The sequence below is a fragment of the Chiloscyllium punctatum genome, chromosome 4 (genome assembly GCF_047496795.1).
Source record: "Chiloscyllium punctatum isolate Juve2018m chromosome 4, sChiPun1.3, whole genome shotgun sequence".
Lineage (NCBI taxonomy): Eukaryota > Metazoa > Chordata > Chondrichthyes > Orectolobiformes > Hemiscylliidae > Chiloscyllium > Chiloscyllium punctatum.
Genome location: NC_092742.1, coordinates 1,501,188 through 1,525,109, shown reverse-complemented (window position 1 = coordinate 1,525,109; position 23,922 = coordinate 1,501,188). Strand labels below are relative to the sequence as shown.

Genomic DNA, 23,922 nt, shown 5'->3' with positions numbered 1-23,922 from the left:
GATCGTCAGGGAGATGGGTTTAGATTAGTTCACAGGTCAGTGCAACATTGAGCGCCGAAGGGCCTGTTCTGCACTGTATTGTTCTATGTTCTCCACCTTTTGATCCTACTTCGCTTGCTGTGTTCTCCTAGCCACCTGCTTGTCTACCTTAAATTCTGACATCTGCAGCATTTTTTTGTCTCGAACAATGTGTAATAGCAGCTGTAAAATAACAAGGTCGGATTGTGGGGGTAGGAGTAAAGAGATTGGAAAGCACAAGCCCTAAAGTTATCGAACTCAATATTGAGTTCAGAAGGTTGCAGGGTCCCCAGGCAGAAAATGGAGGTGCTGTCCTTCCAGCTTTGACCCAAAACGTTAACTTTGATTTCTGTACACAGATGCTGTCAGACCTGAGATTTACCAGCCATTTCTACTTTTATTTCTGAATTGCAGCATCCACCATTCTTTCAGTTATTATTCAGGAACTGGAATGTCAGGAACCTCTGGTCAGCCCTTACAATGACAGACCTAAACTGATGTCATTGCCAGATATATTGACACAATGAGCAGGAGATAACCAGATCATCTTTAAACATCAAGGTGACTGTTACATCTTCTTCTGGAAAGGAAAATCAGAAGAACACTGTCTGCATAGATTTGGCTTGGCCACAATAAACAAACGAGGTAAAAACAATGACTGCAGATGCTGGAAACCAGATTGTGGATTAGTGGTGCTGGAAGAGCACAGCAGTTCAGGCAGCATCCGAGGAGTTCGAAAGCCCTTCATCAGGAACACAACAGTTTCAATGAACCCCCTGTAGGTAAGTGAGTGCATCATTACCCTATAGCAGACCCTGGCCCACAAGCAGGACATGGATGTTGCCTGGTATGATGTGCTCTGCCTCAAACTTGACAGTCTCACCTGAGCCCCGCCCTTCATATCAAGCCCCGCCCCTCACCCGAGCCCCGCCCCACCACCCCAAACCGAGCCCCGCCCCACCACCCAAACCGAGCCCACCACAAGGAGCCTCGCCTTCCACCCCAACACCGCCCACCGACACCCCAAGCCCCGCCCCACCCACCGCAGACCTGCCCATCCCAAGCGTCGCCCGCCCCCCGCAGCCTCACCCTTCCCAAGCCCTGCCCCCTGTTGCAGTACCGCCCATCCCCTCTGTCCCGCCCCTTCACCGACAAGCCCCACCCTTTCGATCCGCAGGACCTGCCTTCCCTATGACCCGCCCCGCCACCCAAGCCCCGCCCCTCCACCCAAGGGCCCCCCGCAGCCCCGCCTCTCGGTCAGTGACGGTTCGGCCTGTGCTCTGGCCTGGGGCCTCCATCCGGCGGGAAGTGGCACTTTGTCGGATTGGGCGGTGAGCACACTCTCGAGTAGCCGAATCCCCCAGGCCCGGGCCGCGACTGCAGGCGATATCGCTGGATTGGCCGGGGATGGTGGTGGGGACGGGCTTTCACCCGGGCTCCACCCCCACCCCCACCCCCACGGGCTCCACCCCCACCCCCACCCCCCACGGGCTCCATCCCCACCCCCACCCCCACCCCCACCCCCACGGGCTCCATCCCCACCCCACCCCCACGGGCTCCACCCCCACCCCTCCCCCCACGGGCTCCATCCCCACCCCCCCTCCCCCCACGGGCTTCATCCCCACCCCCACCCCCACGGGCTCCATCCCCACCCCCCCCCCCCCACGGGCTCCATCCCCACCCCCACCCCCACCCCCCCCACGGGCTCCATCCCCACCCCCACCCCCACCCCTCCCCCCACGGGCTCCATCCCCACCCCCCCTCCCCCCACGGGGCTCCACCCCCATCCCCACGGGCTCCATCCCCACCCCCACCCCCACGGGCTCCATCCCTACCCCCACCCCTCCCCCACGGGCTCCATCCCCACCCCCCTCCCCGCACCGGCTCCATCCCCACCCCCCTCCCCCCACCGGCTCCATCCCCATCCCCACCCCCACCCCCCCCACCCCCCCCACGGGCTCCATCCCCACCCCTCCCCCCACGGGCTCCACCCCCCCTCCCCCCACGGGCTCCATCCCCACCCCCCCTCCCCCCACGGCTCCACCCCCACCCCCACCCCCACCCCCACCCCCACGGGCTCCATCCCCACCCCCACCCCCATTGACTCCATCCCCACCACCCCCATTGACTCCATCCCCACCCCACGGATCCATCCCCACCCCCCTCCCCGCACGGGCTCCATCCCCACCACCCCCCATGGGCTCCATTCCCATCCACAGATGCCACCCAATGTGGGTCCCAGCCCCACGTGCATTCCCAACCCCAGCCACTGGGCCCACTCCCTCCTACTGGATCCATCACAACCCCACCCTGGACCTACTCACCAGCTCCGTCCCCTCGGACTCTGGCTCTGAGTGATGCTGTCTCAGTTCTGCAATATTCTCTTTGTAGGACCAGTTGCTGTCATGAGCCCCGAGGAAGAATTTGGAAGCTGTCTGGAAAATGCAGAGAGCTGGATGCGGATGATCCAGGAGCGCTTAGAAGCCACTGACAATGTCCAAGGACCAAAAGCTGCTTTAGAAAACAGACTGAGAGAGACAGAGGTGAGGAAGGCGCTGGAGAAAAAGTTGAACAGGACTGTGTCTATGTATGCACTATCCTGCCCCATCAGTCATCGTATAATAATATCGTATTTGAGAATTGATGGCTGAAATACGATGTTATTTTGTAGTGCCATCACACTCCAAGCAAGTGCAGACTCAGGATCAGTATTGTGTGGTTTGTGTCCCAGACTGTACCCAGTATACTACCTCCACCACCATATGTATCATGTACAAGCTGCACTGCAGAAATTCACCAAAGATCCTTAAACAGCACCTTCCAGACCCATAATCGTTCCCATCGAGATCAATAAGGGCAGCAGTTACATGGGAACACCACTCCCTGCATTTTCGCTCCAAATCACTCACCATCCAGGCTTCAGTGTCACTGGGTCAAAATCCTGGAATTTTCTCCCTCAAGGCATTGTGAGTCTTCCTACAGCACATGGGCTGCAGTAGTTCAAGAAGGCAACTCGCCTCTACTTGCTCAAGGGCAACGAGGGATAAGCAATAAACACTGAACAGCCAGTTCGGCCCAATGTCCCATGAATGATTTTATTTTGAAAAATGGAAAAATAAATGACAGTCAGAAACATTAGACAGGTATTTTTGTCTCTCTTTGTAAAAGCAAGGTGAAGGTGAAGAGAGGAATGTCAGTAAAGATGAATTCAGGCCCTGTAGAGACGGAGGCAAGGAATTTATCATGGGGACATTGATAAATGGTAGATTAGTTAAATACATGTTTTAGTCTGACTTCACAAAGGAAGACATAAATAACATCCTAAAAATATAGGTGAACACAGGACCTAATGGAAAGAAGGAATTGAAAGACATTAATAGAAGTAGGGAACTGTTTGATTCTCTTCACAGATGCTTTACCTGCTTTACTCAGAGAGTAGTAAGGGTAAGGAATGCTTTGCCTACATCGGTAGTCGATTCGCCAAGTTTAAGTGCATTTAAGTCGTCATTGGACAGGGCGATGTACATGGAATAGTGTAGGTGGGATGGACTTCAGATTAGTAGGACAGGGTGGCGCAACATCAAGGGCTGAAGAGCATGTACTATGCTGTAATGTTCTATGTTTTGTGCTTCAGACTGCTGAGCTTTTCCAGCTCATTGTTTAGTTTCTGATTTCCAGCATCTGCAGTTCTTTTGGCTTTATAAGGTATTAAGGGATTTGGGCCAAAGGCTGGTGTATGGAGTTAGACAACAGGTCAGCCATGATTTCATTGAAAGATGGAATAGGCTCAAGAGACTGAATGGCTCACCTAATTCTTATGTTCCTATGCATGGGATTGGAGGCAGTGTATTTAGAGTATTACAACACGGGGTTTACTGTTCTGCTAATTTGAACCAGACCCACAGAAAAGCTCACCTCAACTTATAGTCTGTTAGAGTATGAGTGACAAATAACTATAAAAATCCCTCTATGTAAGAAGAAGATTTAACAATTTATTTTTTCACTCTAAGAAACACAAGAACATTAAACACCAATTATCGACACTGTAATCCTCCTTCGTCTGATCAATTTATCTACCTCCCACTCTACAATCCAATAAAATCCCCAGTTAAGTTTCACAAAAACATTCATATTTCAAAACCAGTCAGTTGTTGCTTTTACCTTGGTATCCTTGTCTGTACTTTCTTGTGTCTTTTCTTCAGTCTTCTGCTTCACAAACTTTATGAGAAGGTACCTTTCACAGAGCAATTTTGCAGGCTGACTGTGTTTGTTGGTGCTCTTTGCTGCTCTGGTTAACTGTTCAAAATGCCCAATTTTACATACCCCAAAACATCGGACTGTCTCATTGGTTTGATGTTGTCCAAAATAGTAAAATTCAAATTCAATTGCCTTTTGGTATCTTGGGGCATATTTTAAACTGATTGGCTGAATTCAAAATTGTTGTGTACCATGGTAGTGCAGCTCCGGCTATTGTTTCACAGCCAAATGTTAGCACATTCTGTGCTTTCAGTCAGTCCTTGCCAGCTTCCTCCCTCTCTCAAAGATACAGTACACACCTACACCTTCATAACAGGAGAGATATAAAACTGGTTGGAAGGCAGGAAGTGAGGAGTAGGAATAAATAGATCATTTCCCAAGTTCCGCTGCAACCAGTGATAGGACTCCAGCTCTACACAATATACGTTAATGATTTAGATGAGAGAACTACTTGTGGGCGGCACGGTGGCACAGTGGTTAGCACTGTTGCCTCACAGCGCCTGAGACCCGGGTTCAATTCCCGCCTCAGGTGACTGACTGTGTGGAGTTTGCACGTTCTCCCCATGGCTGCGTGGGTTTCCTCCGGGTCCTCTGGTTTCCTCCCACAGTCCAAAGATGTGCAGGCCAGGTGAATTGGCCATGCTAAATTGCCCATAGTGTTAGGTAAGGGGTAAATGTTGATGTAGGGGTAGGGGTATGGGTGGGTTACGCTTCGGCGGGGCGGTGTGGACTTGTTGGGCCGAAGGGCCTGTTTCCACACTGTAAGCAATCTAATCTAATCTAATCTAATATCCCCATGTTTGCAGATGATGAAAAAGTTGGGTGGCAGGGTAAGCTGTGAATAAGGTGCAGAGACGTTTTGTGATATGGTCAGGTTAAGTAAGCAAGCAAATGCAATTTAATGTGGATAAATGTGAGGCTATTGACTTTGGTAGCAAACATGGCAGGTGATTTATTGTCTGAATGGTGATAGATTGGGAAAAGGGGAGGTGCAATGAGATCTGGGTGTCCTTGGACACCAGTCCTTGAGAGTAAGCATGAAGGTGCAGCAGAAGATGCAAAAGGGAAATGCTTTGTTGTTCATCAGAGCGAGAGGATTTGAATACAGGAGCAGGAATGTCTTGCTGCAAATGTACTTGGCTTTCCCAAAATGCAGCACCTCTCATTTATCTAAATTAAACTCCATCTGCCACTTCTCAGCCCATTGGCCCATCTGGTCAAGATCCTGTTGATGTCTGAGGTAACCCTCTTCGCTGTCCGCTACACCTCCAATTTTGGTGTAATCGACAAACTTACTAACTGTACCTCTTATGCTCGCATCCAAATCATTTATATAAATGACAAAAAGTAGAGGACCCAGCACCGATCCTCGTGGCACTCCACTGGTCACAGGCCTCCAGTCTGAAAAACAACCCTCCACCACCACACTCTGTCTCCTACCTATGAACCAGTTCTGTATCCAAATGGCTAGTTCTCCCTGTATTCCGTGAGATCTAACCATGCTAATCAGTCTCCCATGGGGAACCTTGTTGAATGCCTTACTGAAGTCCATATAGATCACATCTACTGCTCTGCCCTCATCAATCCTCTTTGCTTCTTCAAAAAACTCTATCAAGTTTGTTAAACATGATTTCCCACGCACAAAGCCATGTTGACTATCCTTAATCAGTCCTTGCCTTTCCAAATACATGTACATCCTTCCCTCAGGATTCCCTCCAATAACTTGCCCACCACTGAGGTCAGGCTCACTGTCTATATGCAAAAGTGAGGACTGCAGATGCTGGAAACCAGAGTTTAGATCAGAGTGGTGCTGGAAAAGCACAGCAGGTCAGGCAGCACCTGAGGAGCAGAAAAATCGACGTTTCGGGCAAAAGCCCTTCATCAGGAATGGAGGCAAGAAGCCTCGAGGGTAGAGAGATAAATGGGGGGAGGGGGGGTAGAGGTGATTGGTCAGAGGGGAAGGTGGAGCGGGAAGGTAGGAAGAGAGATTAACAGGTAGGACAGATCATGGGGACAGTGCTGAGCTGAAAGGTTGGAGATGCCCTCCAACGCATCTCATCCACATACCGCACCTCCGCTCTCAAACCCCACCCCTCCAACTGTTACAAGGACAGAGCTCCTCTGGTCCTCACTTTCCACCCTACCAACCTCCGCAATAACCATATCATCCGCCGACATTTCCGCCACAGCCAAACGGACCCCACCGCCAGAGATATATTTCCCTCCCCACCCCTTACCACCTTCTGCAAAGACCGTTCCCTCTGTGACGACCTGGTCAGGTCCACGCTCCCCCTACAACCCACCCTCCCATCCTGGCACCCTCCCCTGCCACCACAGGAACTGCAAAACCTGCGCCCACACCTCCCCACTCACCTCCATCCAAGGCCCAAAGGAGCCTTCCACGACCATCAAAGTTTCACCTGCACATCCACCAATGTCATTTATTGTATCCGTTGCTCATGATGCAGTCTCATCTACATTGGGGAGACTGGACGCCTCCTAGCAGAGTGCTTTAGGGAACATCTCCGGGACACCTGCACCAATCAGCCACAACGCCCCGTGGCCCAACATTTCAACTCTCCCTCCCACTCTGCTGAGGACATGCAGGTCCTGAGCCTCCTCCACCGCCGCACCCTCACCACCAGACGCCTGGAGGAAGAATGGAACATTTCAACCCCAGGGCATCAATGTGGACTTCAACAGTTTCCTTATTTCCCCTTCCCCCACCTCACCCTAGTTCCAACCTTCCAGCTCAGCACTGTCCCCATGACTTGTCCTATCTGCCAATCTCCCTTCCCACCTATCCACTCCACCCTCCCCTCCGACCTATCACCCCCATTCACCTATTGTACTCTTTGCTACCTTCACCCCAGGCACCCCCACCCATTTATCTTTCCACCCTGAAGGCTTCCTGCCTCTATTCCTGATGAAGGGCTTTTGCCCGAAACGTCGATTTTCCTACTCCTCGGATGCTGCCTGACCTGCTGTGCATGTCCAGCACCACTCTGATCTAAACTGTCACCGGTCTACAGTTCCCTGGCTTGTCCTTACCGCCCTTCTTCAAAAGTTGCACCATGTTTGCCAACCTCCAGTCTTCCGGCACCTCACCTATGACTATCGATGATACAAATATCTCAGTAAGAGGCCCAGCAATCACTTCACTAGCTTCCCATAGAGTTCTAGGCCTGATCAGGGCCTGGGGATTTTTCCACCTTTATGCATTTCAAGACATCCAGCACTTCCTCCTCTGTAATCTGGACTTTTTGTAAGATGTCACCATCTATTTCCCTACAGTTTATATCCTTCATATCTTTTTCCACAGTAAATACTGATGCAAAATACTCGTTTAGTGTCTCACCCATTTTCTGCGGCTCCACACAAAGGCCACCTTGCTGGTCTTTGAGGGGCCCTATTCTCTCCCTAGTTACCCTTTTGTCCTTAATGTATTTATAAATCTCCTGCTCTTCAGTTGCTGCCTGACTTGCTGTGCTTTTTCAGCACCACGCTCTCAGCACATTATATCTCTGCTTACATATTATGTGTTTTGGATTGGTGGTGCTGGAAGAGCACAGCAGTTCAGGCAGTATCCGAGGAGCAGCAAAATCGACGTTTCGGGCAAAAGCCGGCTTTTGCCCGAAACGTCGATGTTGCTGCTCCTTGGATGCTGCCTGAACTGCTGTGCTCTTCCAGCACCACCAATCCAAAATCTGGTTTCCAGCATCTGCAGTCATTGTTTTTACCTTATATATTTTGTGCCTGTGCACCTCCCTCCACTTTACCTGTTGAAGGAACAGCACTCCAAAAGCTTGTGATTTGGGCTATAATCTGGCATTGTGTGACTTCTGACTAATGTTTCAGAAGCAGTAGAGAGAAATGTGCTGAACTCATTCCTTGGATGAAGAGTTAGATTGAAGAAAGGTTGGATTTATACCCATTTGTGTTTGGAGGAACAAATTTGTTATTATTGAAACAGAACGGTACTTGATGAGATGGATACCAGGTAGGTATTTCTTGTTGGGGAAACCAGAACTCAGGACACAGTTTAGAAGCGAGGTGAGGTTGTTTGACTGTTGAATTCTTTCCCTAAAAATGCAAGGCATGTTTGGTCATTTAATTTATTCAGGGCTACCAGAGTACCTCGATAGACAGGAGACTTGAGGGTGTTTAGGGGTATACAGGAAATGGAGTTGAGACCACAGCTGAATCAGTCATGATTCTATATGAATGGTGAAGTAGGCTTGAAGGTCTGAATGGCCCAAGAACATAGGCAATTGAGGCAGGCAAGCCATTGAGTCCACTGGGTCTACACTGCTATTCATTCAGGTCATGACTGATTATCTACCTCTGTACCATTTTTCCCCAGTACCTCCACAATTAAAACTAGTAAGGTGGGGGAGGTGGGGGGAGGGGGGGGGGGGGGGGGGCGGAGTGGAGGTGGGGAGGGGGGGGGGGGGGGGGGGGGGAGTGGAGGTGGGGGGGAGGGGGGGACCCTGGGAGAGAGTAAGGAAAGAGATCGATCTGAGACATGTACAGCTGAGAACAGAAGTGAGTCAAACAGTCAGGGCAGGCTGGGACAAGATAGGACGAATAAATTAAACTGCATTTATTTCAATGCAAGGGGCCTAACAGGGAAGGCAGATGAAATCAGGGCATGGTTAGGAACATGGGACTGGGGTATCATAGCAATTACGGAAACATGGCTCAGGGATGGACAGGACTGGCAGCTTAATGTTCCAGGATACAAATGCTACAGGAAGGGTAGAAAGGGAGGCAAGAGAGGAGGGGGAGTGACATTTTTGATAAGGGATAGCATTACAGCTGTGCTGAGGGAGGATATTCCCAGAAATACATCCAGGGAAGTTATTTGGGTGAAACTGAGAAATAAGAAAGGGATGATCACTTTACTAGGATTGTATTATAGACCCTCCAATAGTCAGAGGGAAATTGAGAAACAAACTTGTCAGGAGATCTCAGCTATCTGTAAGAATAATAGGGTTTTTGCAAGGTTTATGAAGGTTTGTAGCTCAGGTTGAGGTTTAGGGTGTAGGTTTGCTCGCTGAGTTGTAGGTTTGATATCCAGACGTTTCATTACCTGGCTAGGTAACATCATCAGTGGCGACCTCCAAGTGAAGCGAAGCTGTTGTCTCCTGCTTTCTATTTATATCTTCCTCCTGGATGGGGTTCCTGGGGTTTGTGGTGATGTCATTTCCTGTTCATTTTCGGCAGGGTTGATAGATGTCATCTAGATCTATGTGTTTGTTTATAGCGTTGTGGTTGGAGTGCCAGGCCTCTAGGAATTCTCTGGCAAGTCTTTGCTTAGCCTGTCCCAGGACACGTGTTGTCCCAGTCGAAATGGTGGTTTTTTCATCCGTGTGTACAAGGGAGAGAGGGTCATGTCTTTTTGTGGCTATCTGGTGTTCGTGTATCCTGGTGGCTAACTTTCTTCCTGTTTGTCCTGCATAGTGTTTGTGGCAGTCCTTGCATGGAATTTTGTAGATGACGTTGGTTTTGTCCATGGGTTGTACTGGGTCTTTTAAGTTTGTTAGTTTTTGTTTGAGAGTGTTGGTGGGTTTGTGTGCTACTAGGATTCCGAGGGGTCTTAGTAGTCTGGCTGTCATTTCTGAAACTTCTTTGATGTATGGTGAGGTGGTTAGGGTTTCTGGCTGTGTTTGGTCTGCTTGTCGTGGTTTGTTCTTGAGGAATCTGCGCACTGTATGTTTTGAGTATCCGTTCTTCATGAATATGTTGTATAGGTGGTTCTCCCCTGTTTTCCGAAGTTCGTTGGAATAGTGTTCTGGTACAGCTTCATTTGTGTGTGTTGGGATGGTTGCTGGCGTAGTTAAGTATTTGGTCAGTGTTTGTCGGTTTTCTGTATATGCAGGTTTGTAGTTCTCAGTTGTCCGTCCTTTCGACTGTGACGTCCAGGAATGCGAGTTTGTTTTTGGTTTCTTCCTCCTTGGTGAACTTTATGCCTGTGAGGGTGTTGTTGATGATATTAAATGTCTCTTCTATCTTGTTTCATTTTGTGACGACAAAGGTGTCATCTACGTAGCGGACCCAGATTTTTGGTTTGATGGTTGGTAGGGCCGTTTGTTCTAGTCTTTGCATTACCGCTTCTGCTATGAATCCTGATAGCGGAGATCCCATGGGTGTGCTGTTGGTTTGTTTGTAGATTATGTTGTTGAAGGTGAAGTGGGTAGTGAGGCACAGGTCCACTAGCTTCATGATGTTTTCATTGGTAATGTGATTGATGGTGGTTGGTGTGTGTGTGATGGTCTCTTCTCAAAGTGTGGTATGTGTTTCCTTTGTCAGGTCGATGTTGATGGAGGCGAACAGTGCTGTTACGTCGAATTAGATTATTGTTTCGTCTTCCTCTATTTTGGTGTTTTTGATGATTTTTAGGAATTCCAGAAATGATAGCCAGACGACTAAGACCCCTCGGAATCCTAGTAGCACACAAACCCACCAACATTCTCAAACAAAAACTAACAAACTTAAAAGACCCAGTACAACCCATGGACAAAACCAACGTCATCTACAAAATTCCATGCAAGGACTACCACAAACACTATGCAGGACAAACAGGGAGAAAGTTAGCCACCATGATACACGTACACCAGATAGCCACAAAAAGACACGACCCTCTCTCCCTCGTAGCCGTACAACAGATGAAAAAAACCACCATTTCGGCTGGGACAACACATCTATCCTGGGACAGGCTAAGCAAAGACTTGCCAGAGAATTCCTGGAGGCCTGGCACTCCAACCACAATTCCATAAACAAACACACAGATCTAGATACCATCTATCAACCCCTCCGAAAACGAACAGGAAATGACATCACCACAAACCCCAGGAACCCCATCCAGGAGAAAGATATAAATAGAAAGCAGGAGACAACAGCTTCGCTTCACTTGGAGGTCGCCACTGATGATGTTACCTAGCCAGGTAATGAAACGTCTGGATATCAAACCCACAGCTCAGCGAGCAAACCTACACCCTAATTAGTAGGGTAGTTATGGTCGGGGATTTTAAATTTACAAACATCGACTGAGACTGCCATAGTGCTAAGGTTTAGATGGAGTGGAATTTCTTAAGTGTGTACAAGACAATTTTCTAATTCAGTATGTGGACGTACCTACTAAAGAAGGTGCAAAACTTCACCTACTCTTGGGAAATAAGGCAGGGCAGGTGACTGAGGTGTCAGTGGGGAGCACTTTGGGACCAGCGACCATAATTCTATTTGTTTTAAAATAGTGATGGAAAAGGATAGACCAAATCTAAAAGTTGAAGTTCTAAATTGGAGAAAGGCCAATTTTGACGGTCTTAGGCAAGAACTTTCGAAAGCTGATTGGAGGCAGATGTTCGCAGGTAAAGGGACGGCTGGAAAATGGGAAGTCTTCAGAAATGAGATAACAAGAATCCAGAGAAAGTATATTCCTGTCAGGGTGAAAGGGAAGGCTGGTAGTTATAGGGAATGCTGGCTGACTAAAGAAATTGAGGGTTTGGTTAAGAAAAAGAAGGAAGCATCTGTCAGGTATAGACAGGATAGATTGAGTGAATCCTTAGAAGAGTATAAAGAAAGTAGGAGTAAACTTAAGAGGGAAATCAGGAAGGCAAAACGGGGACATGAGATAGCTTTGGCAAATAGAATTAAGGAGAATCCAAAGGGTTTTTACAAATATATTAAGGACAAAAGGGTAACTAAGGAGAGGATAGGGCCCCTCAAAGATCAGCAAGGCGGTCTTTGGAGCCACAGAAAATGGGGAAGATACTAAATGAATATTTACTGTGGAAAAGGATATGGGAGATATAGACTGTAGGGAAATAGATGGTGACATTTGCAAAATGTCCAGATTACAGAGGAGGAAGTGCTGGATGTCTTGGAATGGTTAAAAGTGGATAAATCCCCAGGACCTGATCAGGTGTACTCAAGAACTCTGGGAAGCTAGTGAAGTGATTGCTGGGCCTCTTGCTGAGGTATTTGTATCATCGATAGTCACAGGTGAGGTGCCGGAAGACTGGAGGTTGGCAAACGTGGTGCCACTGTTTAAGAAGGGCGGTAAAGACAAGCTAGGGAGCTATAGACCGGTGAGCCTGACCTCAGTAATGGGCAAGTTGTTGGAGTGAATCCTGAGGGACAGGATGTACATGTATTTGGAAAGGCAAGGACCGATTCGGGATAGTTAACATGGCTTTGTGTGTGGGAAATCATGTCTCACAAACTTGATTGAGTTTTTTGAAGAAGCAACAAAGAAGATTAATGAAGGCAGAGCAGTAGATGTGATCTGTATGGACTTCAGTAAGGCATTTGACAAGGTTCCCCATGGGAGACTGATTAGCATGGTTAGATCTCACGGAATACAGGGAGAACTAGCCATTTGGATACAGAACTGGTTCATAGGTAGGAGACAGAGTGTGGTGGTGGAGGGTTGTTTTTCAGACTGGAGGCCTGTGACCAGTGGAGTGCCACAAGGATCGGTGCTGGGTCCTCTACATTTTGTCATTTATATAAATGATTTGGATGCGAGCATAAGAGTACAGTTAGTAAGTTTGCAGATGACACCAAAATTGGAGGTGTAGTGGACAGTGAAGAGGGTTACCTCAGATTACAACAGGATCTTGACCAGATGGACCAATGGGCTGAGAAGTGGCAAATGGAGTTTAATTCAGATAAATGTGAGGTGCTGCATTTTGGGAAAGCAAATCTTAGCAGAACTTATACACTTCATGGTAAGGTCCGAGAGAGTGTTGCTGAACAAAGAGACCTTGGAATGCAGGTTCATAACTCCTTGAAAGTGGAGTCGCAGGTAGATAGGATAGTGAAGAAGGCGTTTGGTATGCTTTCCTTTATTGGTCAGAGTATTGTGGGATAAATAAGAATTCTTAGGAATAGGATAAAGGGCCTAACATTCCTTCCCCGTTCTGAAAGATGTCAACCCCATACCATTCTATATTCTTACTATGTCTCACAATCATACCTCTAGCCATTTTCTTCCTGAGGCTATGTATACTTCGCTCTTTGATTACGTATGCAATGACACCATGGCATTCGCATTTGCTCCTCTTGCCAACAAAAGGCAGAAGTGAGCTTAAGTTTAAAGTTAAAACACAGTGAAACTCCCCCAAACTGCTTTGTGAGTACCTACTTACCTTTTAATGGTGGTGGGTTTTTGATGGGCAAGTCTCCTACCCTCAAAGGGTGCGACTCTCTACATTGAACTCCAGTGATACAATTGGGAACCTAACCAATATATTTAAGATGCTGGGTTTCCTAGAAATTAGGGAATCTAGCAAAAAAAGGGAGGCAGGCTAGAAGAAGCCTTCTCTAGCACCTCACCCGATCTCTAACACCCCAGTCTGACATGAAAGCTTTGGATTACTTTCTATCAATTTCAAGAATGAAATGATGGGACATCAACAGTGTAAAAATATCAAGAAAAGGCAAGTCAGGAGTGTAATGGATTACTCCGTACTTGCCTGGATGAGTGCAACTCCAACAATGCTCAAGAAGCTCAACATCCTCCAGGACAAAGCAGTTGCTTGACTGGCTCTGCACCCACTTCTTCTACTATTGATGTTCAGTAGCAGCAGTGTGTGCCATCTACAAAATGCCCTACAGAAATTCTCCAAGACTCTTTAGACCATACTTCCAAATCCATGGCCACTTCCATCTAGAAGGACAAGGGCAGCAGATACATGGGAACAACACCACCTGTGAGTTCTCCTCCAAGCCACTCACCATCATGACTTGGAAATATATCACCTTTCCTTCACTAAACTGGGTCAAAATCCTGGAATCCCTCCCCAACAGCATTGTGGGTCTACCTACACCAGATGAACTGCAGCACTTCAAGAGGTCAGCTGACCACTTACTTCTCAATAGCAACTAGTGATGAATAATAAATGCTTACCCAGCCCAGGAAGCTTGATTCCTGTGAATGAATAAAAACAAAAACCTATTCTAACCTTAAGCAGCTCAGTATTACTACTCCAGCTTTGTTGTAACATTTTACCTGAGAATTAGCTCAAGTAATGCTGAACAAAGAGACTTTGGAGTGCAGGTACATAGCTCCTTGAAAGTAGAGTCGCATGTAGATAGCATAGTGAAGAAGGCGTTTGGTATGCTTTCTTTTATTGGTCAGAGTATTGAGTACAGGAGTTGGGAGGTCATGTTGAGGCTGTACAGGACTTTGGTTAGGCTCCTGTTGGAATATTGCGTGCAATTCTGGTCTCCTTCCTATCGGAAAGATGTTGTGAAAGTTGAAAGGGTTCAGAAAAAATCTACAAGGATGTTGCCAGGGTTGGACGATTTGAGCTATAGGGAGAGGCTGAACAGGCTGGGGCTGTTTTCCCTGGAGCGTCGGAGGCTGAGGGGTGACGTTATAGAGGTTTATAGAATTATGAGGGGCACGGATAGGATAAATAGACACAGTCTTTTCCCTGGGGTCAGGGAGTCCAGAACTAGAGGGCATAGGATTAGGGTGAGAGGGGAAAGATATAAAAAAGACCTAAGGGGCAACTGTTTCACGCAGTGGGTGGTACGTGTATGGAATGAGCTGCCAGAGGAAGTGGTGGAGGCTGGTACAATTGCAACATTTAAGAGACATTTGGATGGGTATATGAATAGGAAGGGATTGGAGGGATATGGGCCGGGTGCTGGCAGGTGGGACTAGATTGGGTTGGGATATCTGGTCGACATGGACGTGTTGGACTGAAGGGTCTGTTTCCATGCTGTACATCTCAATTACTCTATGCCTTGATGAAAGGTTTGCCTTATGAACAGGTTTAATCTTCAACCATTGGAGTTTAAAAAAGTGGTGATTTTTACTAAAGTATATACACCTGATCAGTCTTTTATTCAGTTGAGCAATGTATTTAATCATTGGTTCTTGGACAGGTTATCTTAGCAGAGGAGCCTGAAGGGCATCTCCGATTGGACAGGGTGCTGCTGAAGGCAGAATCTCTTCTACGAGACAAAAATGACGATGAGAAACATGAAATTCATGCAGCAGTGAAACATATTAAAACCCTGTGGGAGGATACACAAATCAATATGGTCCATTGTCACAGGTAGTGTCTCCTTCAAATCTAAAGGAAATAGTACAAGATTGTATAATTGTCTTTTACTGAACAAGACCATTTGGCTGTTTGTACCTACACCAGCTTTGTTATCATTTGTGCCATACTCCCCTAATTTCAGATTGTGATTGCAGATTTGTGACTCTACACTCTTCCCATGAGTTGGTGGTCATAGAGTCCCACAGCGTGGAGACAGGCCTTTTGGCTGAAACTGGACCATGCCAACCAAAATTCCATCCACGCTAAGCCCATGTCCCTGTACTTGACCCAAATCCTTCTGTTGTTGTGTTGTCATAGTCTTCTCAGACCATAGGAGCTGCACTCATTAGAGAGAAGTGACTGGTGATGATTTAACGTGTGGGCTACCAGACCTCAGGAGAGGGAAGAGGTTGAGAGGTTGACTACCCTGGCCGACCTATCGTCTCAGCCTGCTCCTGCCCCCACCAAACTCATCTCCACCTACATTGATACTGTCTTGTCACCCTGGTCCAGAAACTCCCCACATATGTTCAGGACAAATTCCACACCCTCCACCTCCTCCAAGACTTTCATTTCCCCGGCCTCCAATGCCTCATCTTCACCATGGACGTCCAATCCCTGTACACCTCCATCCTCCATCCGCCATGACCAGGACCTCCAAGCTCTCTGTTTCTTCCTCTCCCAATGTCCTCACCAGTACCCTTTCTCTGACACTCTTATTCGTTTGGCTGAACTGGTCCTCACTCTCAACAATTTCCCCTTCCAATCCTCCCACTTCATCCAGACGAAAGGGGTAGCAATGGGCACCCGTATGGGTCCCAGCTATGCCTGTCACTTTGTCAACTACATAGAACAGTCCAATCAACCCCACTGCCCCGTGAATGAACATTTCAACTCCCCCTCCCACTCTGCCGAGGACATACAGGTCCTGGGCCACCTCCATCGCCACTCCCTCACCATCCGACGCCTGGAGGAAGAATGCTCATCGTCCGCCTCGGGACCCTTCAATCCCAGGGCACCAATGTGGACTTCACCAGTTTCCTCATTTCCCCCCACCCCCCCACTTTACCCCAGTTCCAACCTTCCAGCTCAGCACCTCCCTCATAACTTGTCCCACCTGTCAATCTTTGTTCCCACCTATCCGCTCCACTCCATTGCACTCTCAACTACCTTCCCCCCGAGCCCCACCTCCCTCCCAATTATCCCTCCACCCTCGAGGCTGCCAGCCTCATTTCTGATGAAGAGTCAGGCCCGAATCATCGATTTTCCTGCACCTCCTGCTGTGCTTTTTCAGCAACACACTCAACTCTGGTCTCCAGCTTCTGCAGACTTCACTGACTCAGGTTGAAAAGGAAAATCCTTCATGGTCACCTCAAACCGGTGATGGGAATTGAACCCATGGTGTTGGCATCACACTGCTCTATAAACCAACAATCCAGCCAACTAGCTTCTAAACCTTTCCTTTCAGTGTATTTGTCCAAATGCCTTTTAAATGTTGTTAATGTATCCTCCTCAACCACTGCTGGGGCTGGCAGCTTATTCCATATGTGTGCCACCTTCTATGTTGGGAAAAAAAAAGTTGCCTCTCCAGTTCCCTTTTATTCTTTCCCCTCTAACCTTAAACTGATGCCCTCTAGTTTTTGATTCTCCAGCTCTGGGAAAAAGACTGAGTGCGTTCACCCCATCCATGTCTCTCTCAATCTTGTACACTTCTGTAAGATCCCCCCTTAGTCTCCTATGCTCTAAAGAAAAAAACTTGTCCAACCTCTCCCTGTAACCTAGATCGTTGAGTCCTGGCAACATCTTCTGTAAATTTCTTGTGCACTCTTTCCAGTTTAATAATAGCCTTCCTACAGCAAGCTGACCAGAACACAATACTCCCAAGTACAGCCCTACCAACGTCCTGTAGAACTGCAACATAACGTCCCAACTTCCATACACAATGCCCTGACCGATGAAGGCCAGTGTGCCATAAGCCGCCTTCACTGCCCTGTCTACCTGGGACTCCACTTTCAGAGAACCATGCACCTGAACTCAAAGATCCCTGTCTTCCAGGAGATTTATCCACCATCATACAGTGTAATACATCCAACACCACCTCTACTGGGAAATCTGAAGGTGAATCAATTATATGAACTATCCCCCAGGATTCAAAAGGAGGTAACGGAGAAGATTGCAAAGGCGTTGGTAGTGATCTTTAAGCATCACTGAACTGAGGGTTGGTTCCAGAAAACTGAAAAATTGCTAATGTAATCCCGATGTGTAAGAAGGAAAGGAAATTACAGGCTGATTACCTTGACCTCAGTCGTTAGTAAGACTTCAGAGTTCATGATTAAAGATGACATTGTCTTACAGATTTGACCATGCGATTTAATGATATAGCCAAATTGATTTTGTCCTTGGACTCTCTGAAATATCCTTTCTCTAGTATTCCCCTTTACCTAAAATACCACCTCTCCTCCTCTTGCTTTCCTAAAATTTCTGAACGCCTTGTAATCAGTAATATTTAACACCCAAATCTGCCAGTTCTTGAGGCAGATCTCTGTTATTGTCACAATGTTGTAATCCCACATACCAATCTGTGTTTTTATTTCCCCAGTCTTATTGAATTTACTCCAAGCATTCACATACGTAACTTCAGTTAAACTTTATTATTTTTCTGCCTTACTCCAAAGTTGTATATTTGCCATGCTGAATTGTCCATAGTGTCCAGGGATATACAGGTGAGGTGGGCTAGGAGTGGGAAATGCAGGGTTCCAGGGAGAGTGTGGGGGTCTGGGTAGGATGCTCTTTGGAGGGTTGGTTTAGGTGCAGTGGGATGAATGGCCTGTTTTCACACTGTAGGGATCCTGTGATTCTTTATTCTATGTGATTTATTAACAATCCTCCATTGCACTACTATCTACTCCTCCTAGTATTCTTTCTCTCTTGGTTCCCACACTGCTGCTGAGTTAGTTTGAAGCCTTCCCAATAGAACTAGCAAAACACCCAGAGGGAATACAATCTTGGCTGTATTCAGATGCAACTTGGTACCACCTTGGCCGGAATCAGTCCCAATGTCCTAGGAATGAAGGCCTCTTTCGTGAACCATCGTTTCAGCCACACTTTCATCTGATTTACTGTCCTATTTCTACACTCATTTACACATGGCACTTGGAGTAATCCAATGGTTACTATTTTTGAGGTCCCTCTTGCTAATGGTTTTTTTACTTTGCTCTCTATTTTGAATTGCAGGTTTGCATCCTTCTTCATTAATCTCAATGTGAACTATGATCTCTGGCTGTTCACCCTCTCTTGGTAAAATTCCTGCACAAGTTCTGTGATATCCTTGCACTGTACAGCTGGCTGAGGTCTCACAGGCTTGGCTCTTACTGCATTCGTCCAAAGAACCATCATTGTCGCCAATCTCCAAAACGGGAAATCAGTTTGAGAGGGTTACCTCGGGGGACTCCTGCACTATCTCCCTCTTGGCTTGGTTTGCCTAGCAGTCATTAATATTGCCTCTTGCTCAGGTTCAGAATGTTAAGGTTGTGTTTAGGGTCTCCCTGCTCTCATTGCATAATCGTCTCTTCATTGACAATTAGTCATATAAGTCAAACGGCGTTTTTTTATACAAACAGCAATAATGTGAGAGATGGGGATTAATGTGATTTTCTTGTTTTTTTACAGTCGGATTGAATGGATTCTGCTGCATTGGTCTGAATATTTGAAGGCGAGGGAAGATTATTTTCTTTGGTTGATGACTATGAAACAAAGGCTGGAGCCAGATCTTGAATTGCAGCTTGGTCTTAAGGAGAAGAAATTGCAATTAAGCCATCACACAATCCTACTCAGTAACATTTTGAACCAGGCTGCCTTGCTTGAGCGACTCATACAGGAATCTGGGTCCTTATTTGCAAAGACTGAAGATGAGACAGTCAATGAGGCAGCGCAGCAGATATTAAAAGCTGATCATGAAGCACTTGAGATCAAAGCAAAGGTTGAACATGCTACTTTTATGTAGTTATCTCTCTCTCTTTCTCTCGCCACGTGTTTGCATCTCTCCAGGTTACATTGGATGTTCTGACTGATTCTTTGCATAAGTGTGTATGAAAAGATTAGCCTAGGACACTCAAAATTATTAACGTCAGTTAGACCCCAACTGGAATATTATGTTCAGTTTGAGCAGAATTGGATGTTGGATGGTTGTCTTTGAGAAACGATCAGTGTTGGCTGGGCACATGATGCCACTCTCATTAGAATTCCATGAGCACTGTGGCAGAAGGTCAGTAACCAGAATATAGATTCAAGGAAATTTGTGAAAGAATAAGAGGCCTTGTGTGATTTTTTTTTTTTGTCCGGAGTTGTGAAAAGTCTGGCAGAGGGTAGGAAAATATTTGCCTCCCTGGAATGGGTGGGGTTGCTTGCATAACCAAGAGGAAATGGATAAAGAGTAAACTGATGGCGAGAACAATGACTTGAATACTGATTTTCCTGTTTTAGGAAAAGGTGAAGATCTTGGAAGCGATTGTACAAGAGCATCAAGAATATGCAGACATGCAGGAGGAATTCCAGAACTGGCTGCATTGCATGAAGGAAAAAATTAATAAATGCAACACATGCACAGACAAAAAGAATCCGATGGAGAGATCATTTAGAGAGCTGAAGGTAAATGATCTGAGAATGTACAATTAGACACACTTCATAATTAAGGTGCCATGGGAATGCTGATTATAAATGATGATGGAATTTTGGATTTACTTTGAGGGAGAAAATTTACTTCATTTTTATTCATGGGACTTGAGTGTCACTGGCTGGATCACCATTTATTGCCCATTCCTAATTGCCCAAAGGGTAATTAAGAGTCAACCACATGGTGGGACGGGCACTGAATGCTGGCCTATGCTGCATTCTGTCAATGAATTTACAAAGAAAACATTGCTGTTGATCTGGAGTCACATTTGGCCACATGGCAGATTTCATTCTCTAAAGGGCATTCGAACCAGATGGGATTTTCCTGACAATTGGCAATGGTTTCATGGTTGTCATTAAACTCTTAATTCCAGTATATTACTATTCAAGTTCCACCATCGGCCTTGGTGGCATTCAGAGTCATATCCCCATAACATGACTTGGGTATCGGGATTAATCGTCTAGCAAGAATACCATTGGCTATCATCCACCCCTTGTGTTTCACATTCAAATAAGAGCAATTATAAAGGAGTGCTGGCTAAAGTGAGCTGGGAAGCTAGGTGAAGGGATAGATCGATTATAGGTACCATCAGTGATATTTTAATGAGATACTTCACAATACTCTGAGGGAAGGGGGATGCTGAAAAAAAACACTTTGATTGCAAGTTTATATTTGGCACAACTTTGCTAGTTTTGTGGTCAGTAAGAACACTTCAGGAGATGTCACAATCTCACAATGAAAATGTTTTTTTCCCAGCATTCCTGTTCCCTCTGAGGATTGTGAAATATCTCATTAAAATGTCAGTGATGATATAGATATTGCCAATTCTGTGGTCAGCAAAAACACTTCAGCAGGACATGTCATGATACAGATGCCTACTTGTGTTCAAGACTTGGAGTAGGGCTTAAAACCACAACCTTGTAATTTGGAGGTGAGAGTGCAATCCACTTGCAGAGTTCATCTTGTGTGTCATGAATGCAGGAAGCTCAGAGGAACAGAGAGATCTTGGGGTGCTTGTGTACAGATTCCTGAAGGTGGCAGCAGAGGTTAATAGGATGTTTATAAAGGCATACAGTACACTTGCCTTTATCAGCTGTGGTATTGAGTATGAGAGCAGGGAGGTTAAGTGCAACTGTGTAGAACTTCGGTCAGGCCACAGCTTGAGTACTGTGTGTAGACCTGGTCACCACACCATAGGACTTGCACAGGCAGGGGCACAGAAGAGATTCACCAGGACGTTGCCTGCGATGAAGCATTTTTGCTATGAAGCAAAGTTTGATAAACTCTGCTTTTAAAAAATTGAATAGAGTAGAATCCCCACAATGTGCAAGCAGGTCATTTGGCCCATAGGGTCCACACCCACCCTCTGAAGAACATTCCAGACAACCCCCCCCCCCCCCCGCCCAATCTATTCCTGTAACCCTGCATATCCCATGGCTAATTCACTTCACCTGTGCAACCCTGGAAAGTATGGACAATTTAACATAGCCAATCCAGCTAACTGCACATCTTTGGATTGTGGGAGGAAATCTGAGCACCTGTAAGAAACCCACACAGACACAGGAAAAATGTGCAAACTCCACACAAACAGTCGCCCAAGGGTGGAATGAGTATTTTTTTTCTCGGAGCAGAGAAGATTGAGAGGGGACTTAATAAAGGTATACAAGATTATGAAGGATGTGGACATGGGGTGAATGAAAGAAGTTCCCTTCAGTTGAAGAGTCAGTAACGAGGGGGCATAATTTTCAAGGTGAAAGGTGGTGGTCTTGAGGGGATTTGAAGAAAAATCATTTTACCAAAGGATGGCAGGAATCTGGAAAGCATTGCCTGGGAGGCGGTTGAGGTGGAAAATCTTGCTAACCTTTAAACAGTGTTTGATTGAGCATATGAAATGTCATAACATTCAAGGCTATGGGCCTAGTGCAGGAAAATAGGACTAGTATAGATAGTGGTATTGTCTGGTGGTGCAGACTGGATGGGCCAAAACAGAAAACGAGAGCAGGAGTAGACATTCCACCCTTTGAGTCTGTTCACCCTTTGTGTTCATAGCTGATCATGCATCCAGAACACTGTTCCTGCTTTCTCCCCATACCCTTCATTCTATTAGCACGAAGAGCTACACCTACCTCCACTTTGTCAACATTCAGTGCTTTGGCTTCAGCCACTTCCTGTGGGTTAATATTCCACAGGCTCAGTACTGTTTTGTGTGAAGATACTTTTCTATATCCTTAGACTGTCATGGCGTTCTCGAGTCCTACAGCAGAGAGACAGGCCCTTTGGCCTAAACAGGTCCTTGCCATCCATGCCAATTGTGGACTCCCTGCTCATTGAGAACTTCCTTCCTGTATCTGTTGAGTCCTTTTTGAATTTAATAGTTTTGGTGAAATTTCCCTCATTCTTCGAGTGAATATACTCTATTATCTCTTTATTCATAGAATCGTACAGTCCAGAAACAGACCCTTCGGTCAAACTCATCCATGCTGACCAGTTATCCCAAATTAATCTAGTCCCGTTTGCCAGCATTTGGCCCATATCTCTGTAAACCCTCCCAATTCATAATCCCATCCAGATGCCTTTTAAATGTTGTAATTTATCAATCTTTACCACCACATGTGGCAGCTCATTCCATAAGGGCACCACTTTCTGGATGAAAATGTTGCCCCTTATGTCCCTTTTCAATCTTTCACTTTAAACCTATGCCCTCTAGTTCTGGACTACTCTACCCAGGGGAGAAAACCTTGGCTATTTGCCCGTTCAATGTCCCTCGTGATTTTGTAAACTTCTGTAAGGTCATCCCTCAGCCCCTGATGCTCCAGGAAAAGTAGCCCCAGCCTATTCCCTCCAGCTCAACAACATCTTTCCAAGATCATCGAGACCAGAATTGAATGCAGTATTCTAAAAGTGTCCTGTGCAGCTGCAACGTGACCTCCCTACTCCTATACTCAGTGCACTGACCAATAAAGGCAAGCGTACCAAATGCCGTCTTCATTCTTCTGTCTGAAACATAGAACATAGAAAAATACAGAACAGTATGGGCCCTTCGGCCTACTATGTTGTGCTGAGGATTAATCCTTAGCTAAAATAGAATAACCTATCGTGGGCGGCACGGTGGCACAGTGGTTAGCACTGCTGCCTCACAGCGCCAGAGACCTGGGTTCAATTCCCGCCTCAGGTGACTGACTGTGTGGAGTTTGCACATTCTCCCTGTGTCTGCGTGGGTTTCTTCCGGGTGCTCCGGTTTCCTCCCACAGTCCAAAGATGTGCAGGTCAGGTAAATTGGCCATGCAAAATTGCCCGTAGTGTTAGGTAAGGGGTAGGTGTAGGGGTATGGGTGGGTTGCGCTTCGGCGGGGCGGTGTGGACTTGTTGGGCCGAAGGGCCTGTTTCCACACTGTAAGTAATCTAATCTAATCTAACCTACGCACCCCTCAATTCCCTGCTATCCATGTGCATGTCCAGCAGTCATTTAAATGTCCCTAATGACTCTGCTTCTACCACCACAGCTGGCAATGCATTCCATGCGTTCAAAACTCTCTGCATGAAGAACCTACTTCTGACATCTCCTCTATACCTTCCTCCTAACACCTTAAACCTATGACTCCTCATGGCAGTCAGTCCTGCCCTGGGGAAAAGTCTCTGGTTATCGACTCTATCCATGCCTCTCATTACCTTGTACACCTCGATCAGGTCACCTCTCTTCCTCCTTCTGTCCAGGCTCAGGCTATTTTCACTGGAGCATTGGAGGCTGTGGAGCGACGTTATAGAGGTTTATAAAATCATGAGGGGCTGGGATAGGGTGAACAGACAAGGTCCTTTTCCCCTTAGGGGAATCCAAAATTAGTGGACATAGGTTTATGGTGAGAGGGGAAAGAATTGAAAGGGACCTAAGGGGGCAACTTGTTCACACACAGAATGT

The 23,922-nt window shown here is 46.7% G+C and overlaps 1 protein-coding gene across 7 annotated transcripts in view; it reads left to right on the top strand.

Annotated features, from left to right (window-relative positions):
• Nucleotides 1–1,236: 1,236 nt before the first annotated feature.
• syne3 (spectrin repeat containing, nuclear envelope family member 3) overlaps nucleotides 1,237–23,922 on the top strand; it is a 107,381-nt gene continuing 84,695 nt past the window's right edge. For 6 of the 7 annotated variants that reach the window (XM_072567949.1, XM_072567948.1, XM_072567947.1 and 3 more), the window contains exons 1-5: nucleotides 1,237–1,349; nucleotides 2,410–2,561; nucleotides 15,175–15,347; nucleotides 19,005–19,314; nucleotides 19,818–19,982. In XM_072567949.1, coding sequence (XP_072424050.1) covers nucleotides 2,424–2,561; nucleotides 15,175–15,347; nucleotides 19,005–19,314; nucleotides 19,818–19,982 — 786 coding nt within the window. In that variant the 5' untranslated portion in view covers nucleotides 1,237–1,349; nucleotides 2,410–2,423. Of the gene's footprint in view, nucleotides 1,350–2,408; nucleotides 2,562–15,174; nucleotides 15,348–19,004; nucleotides 19,315–19,817; nucleotides 19,983–23,922 lie in introns of those variants that run through there. The other variant, XM_072567951.1, reaches the window with a different exon arrangement.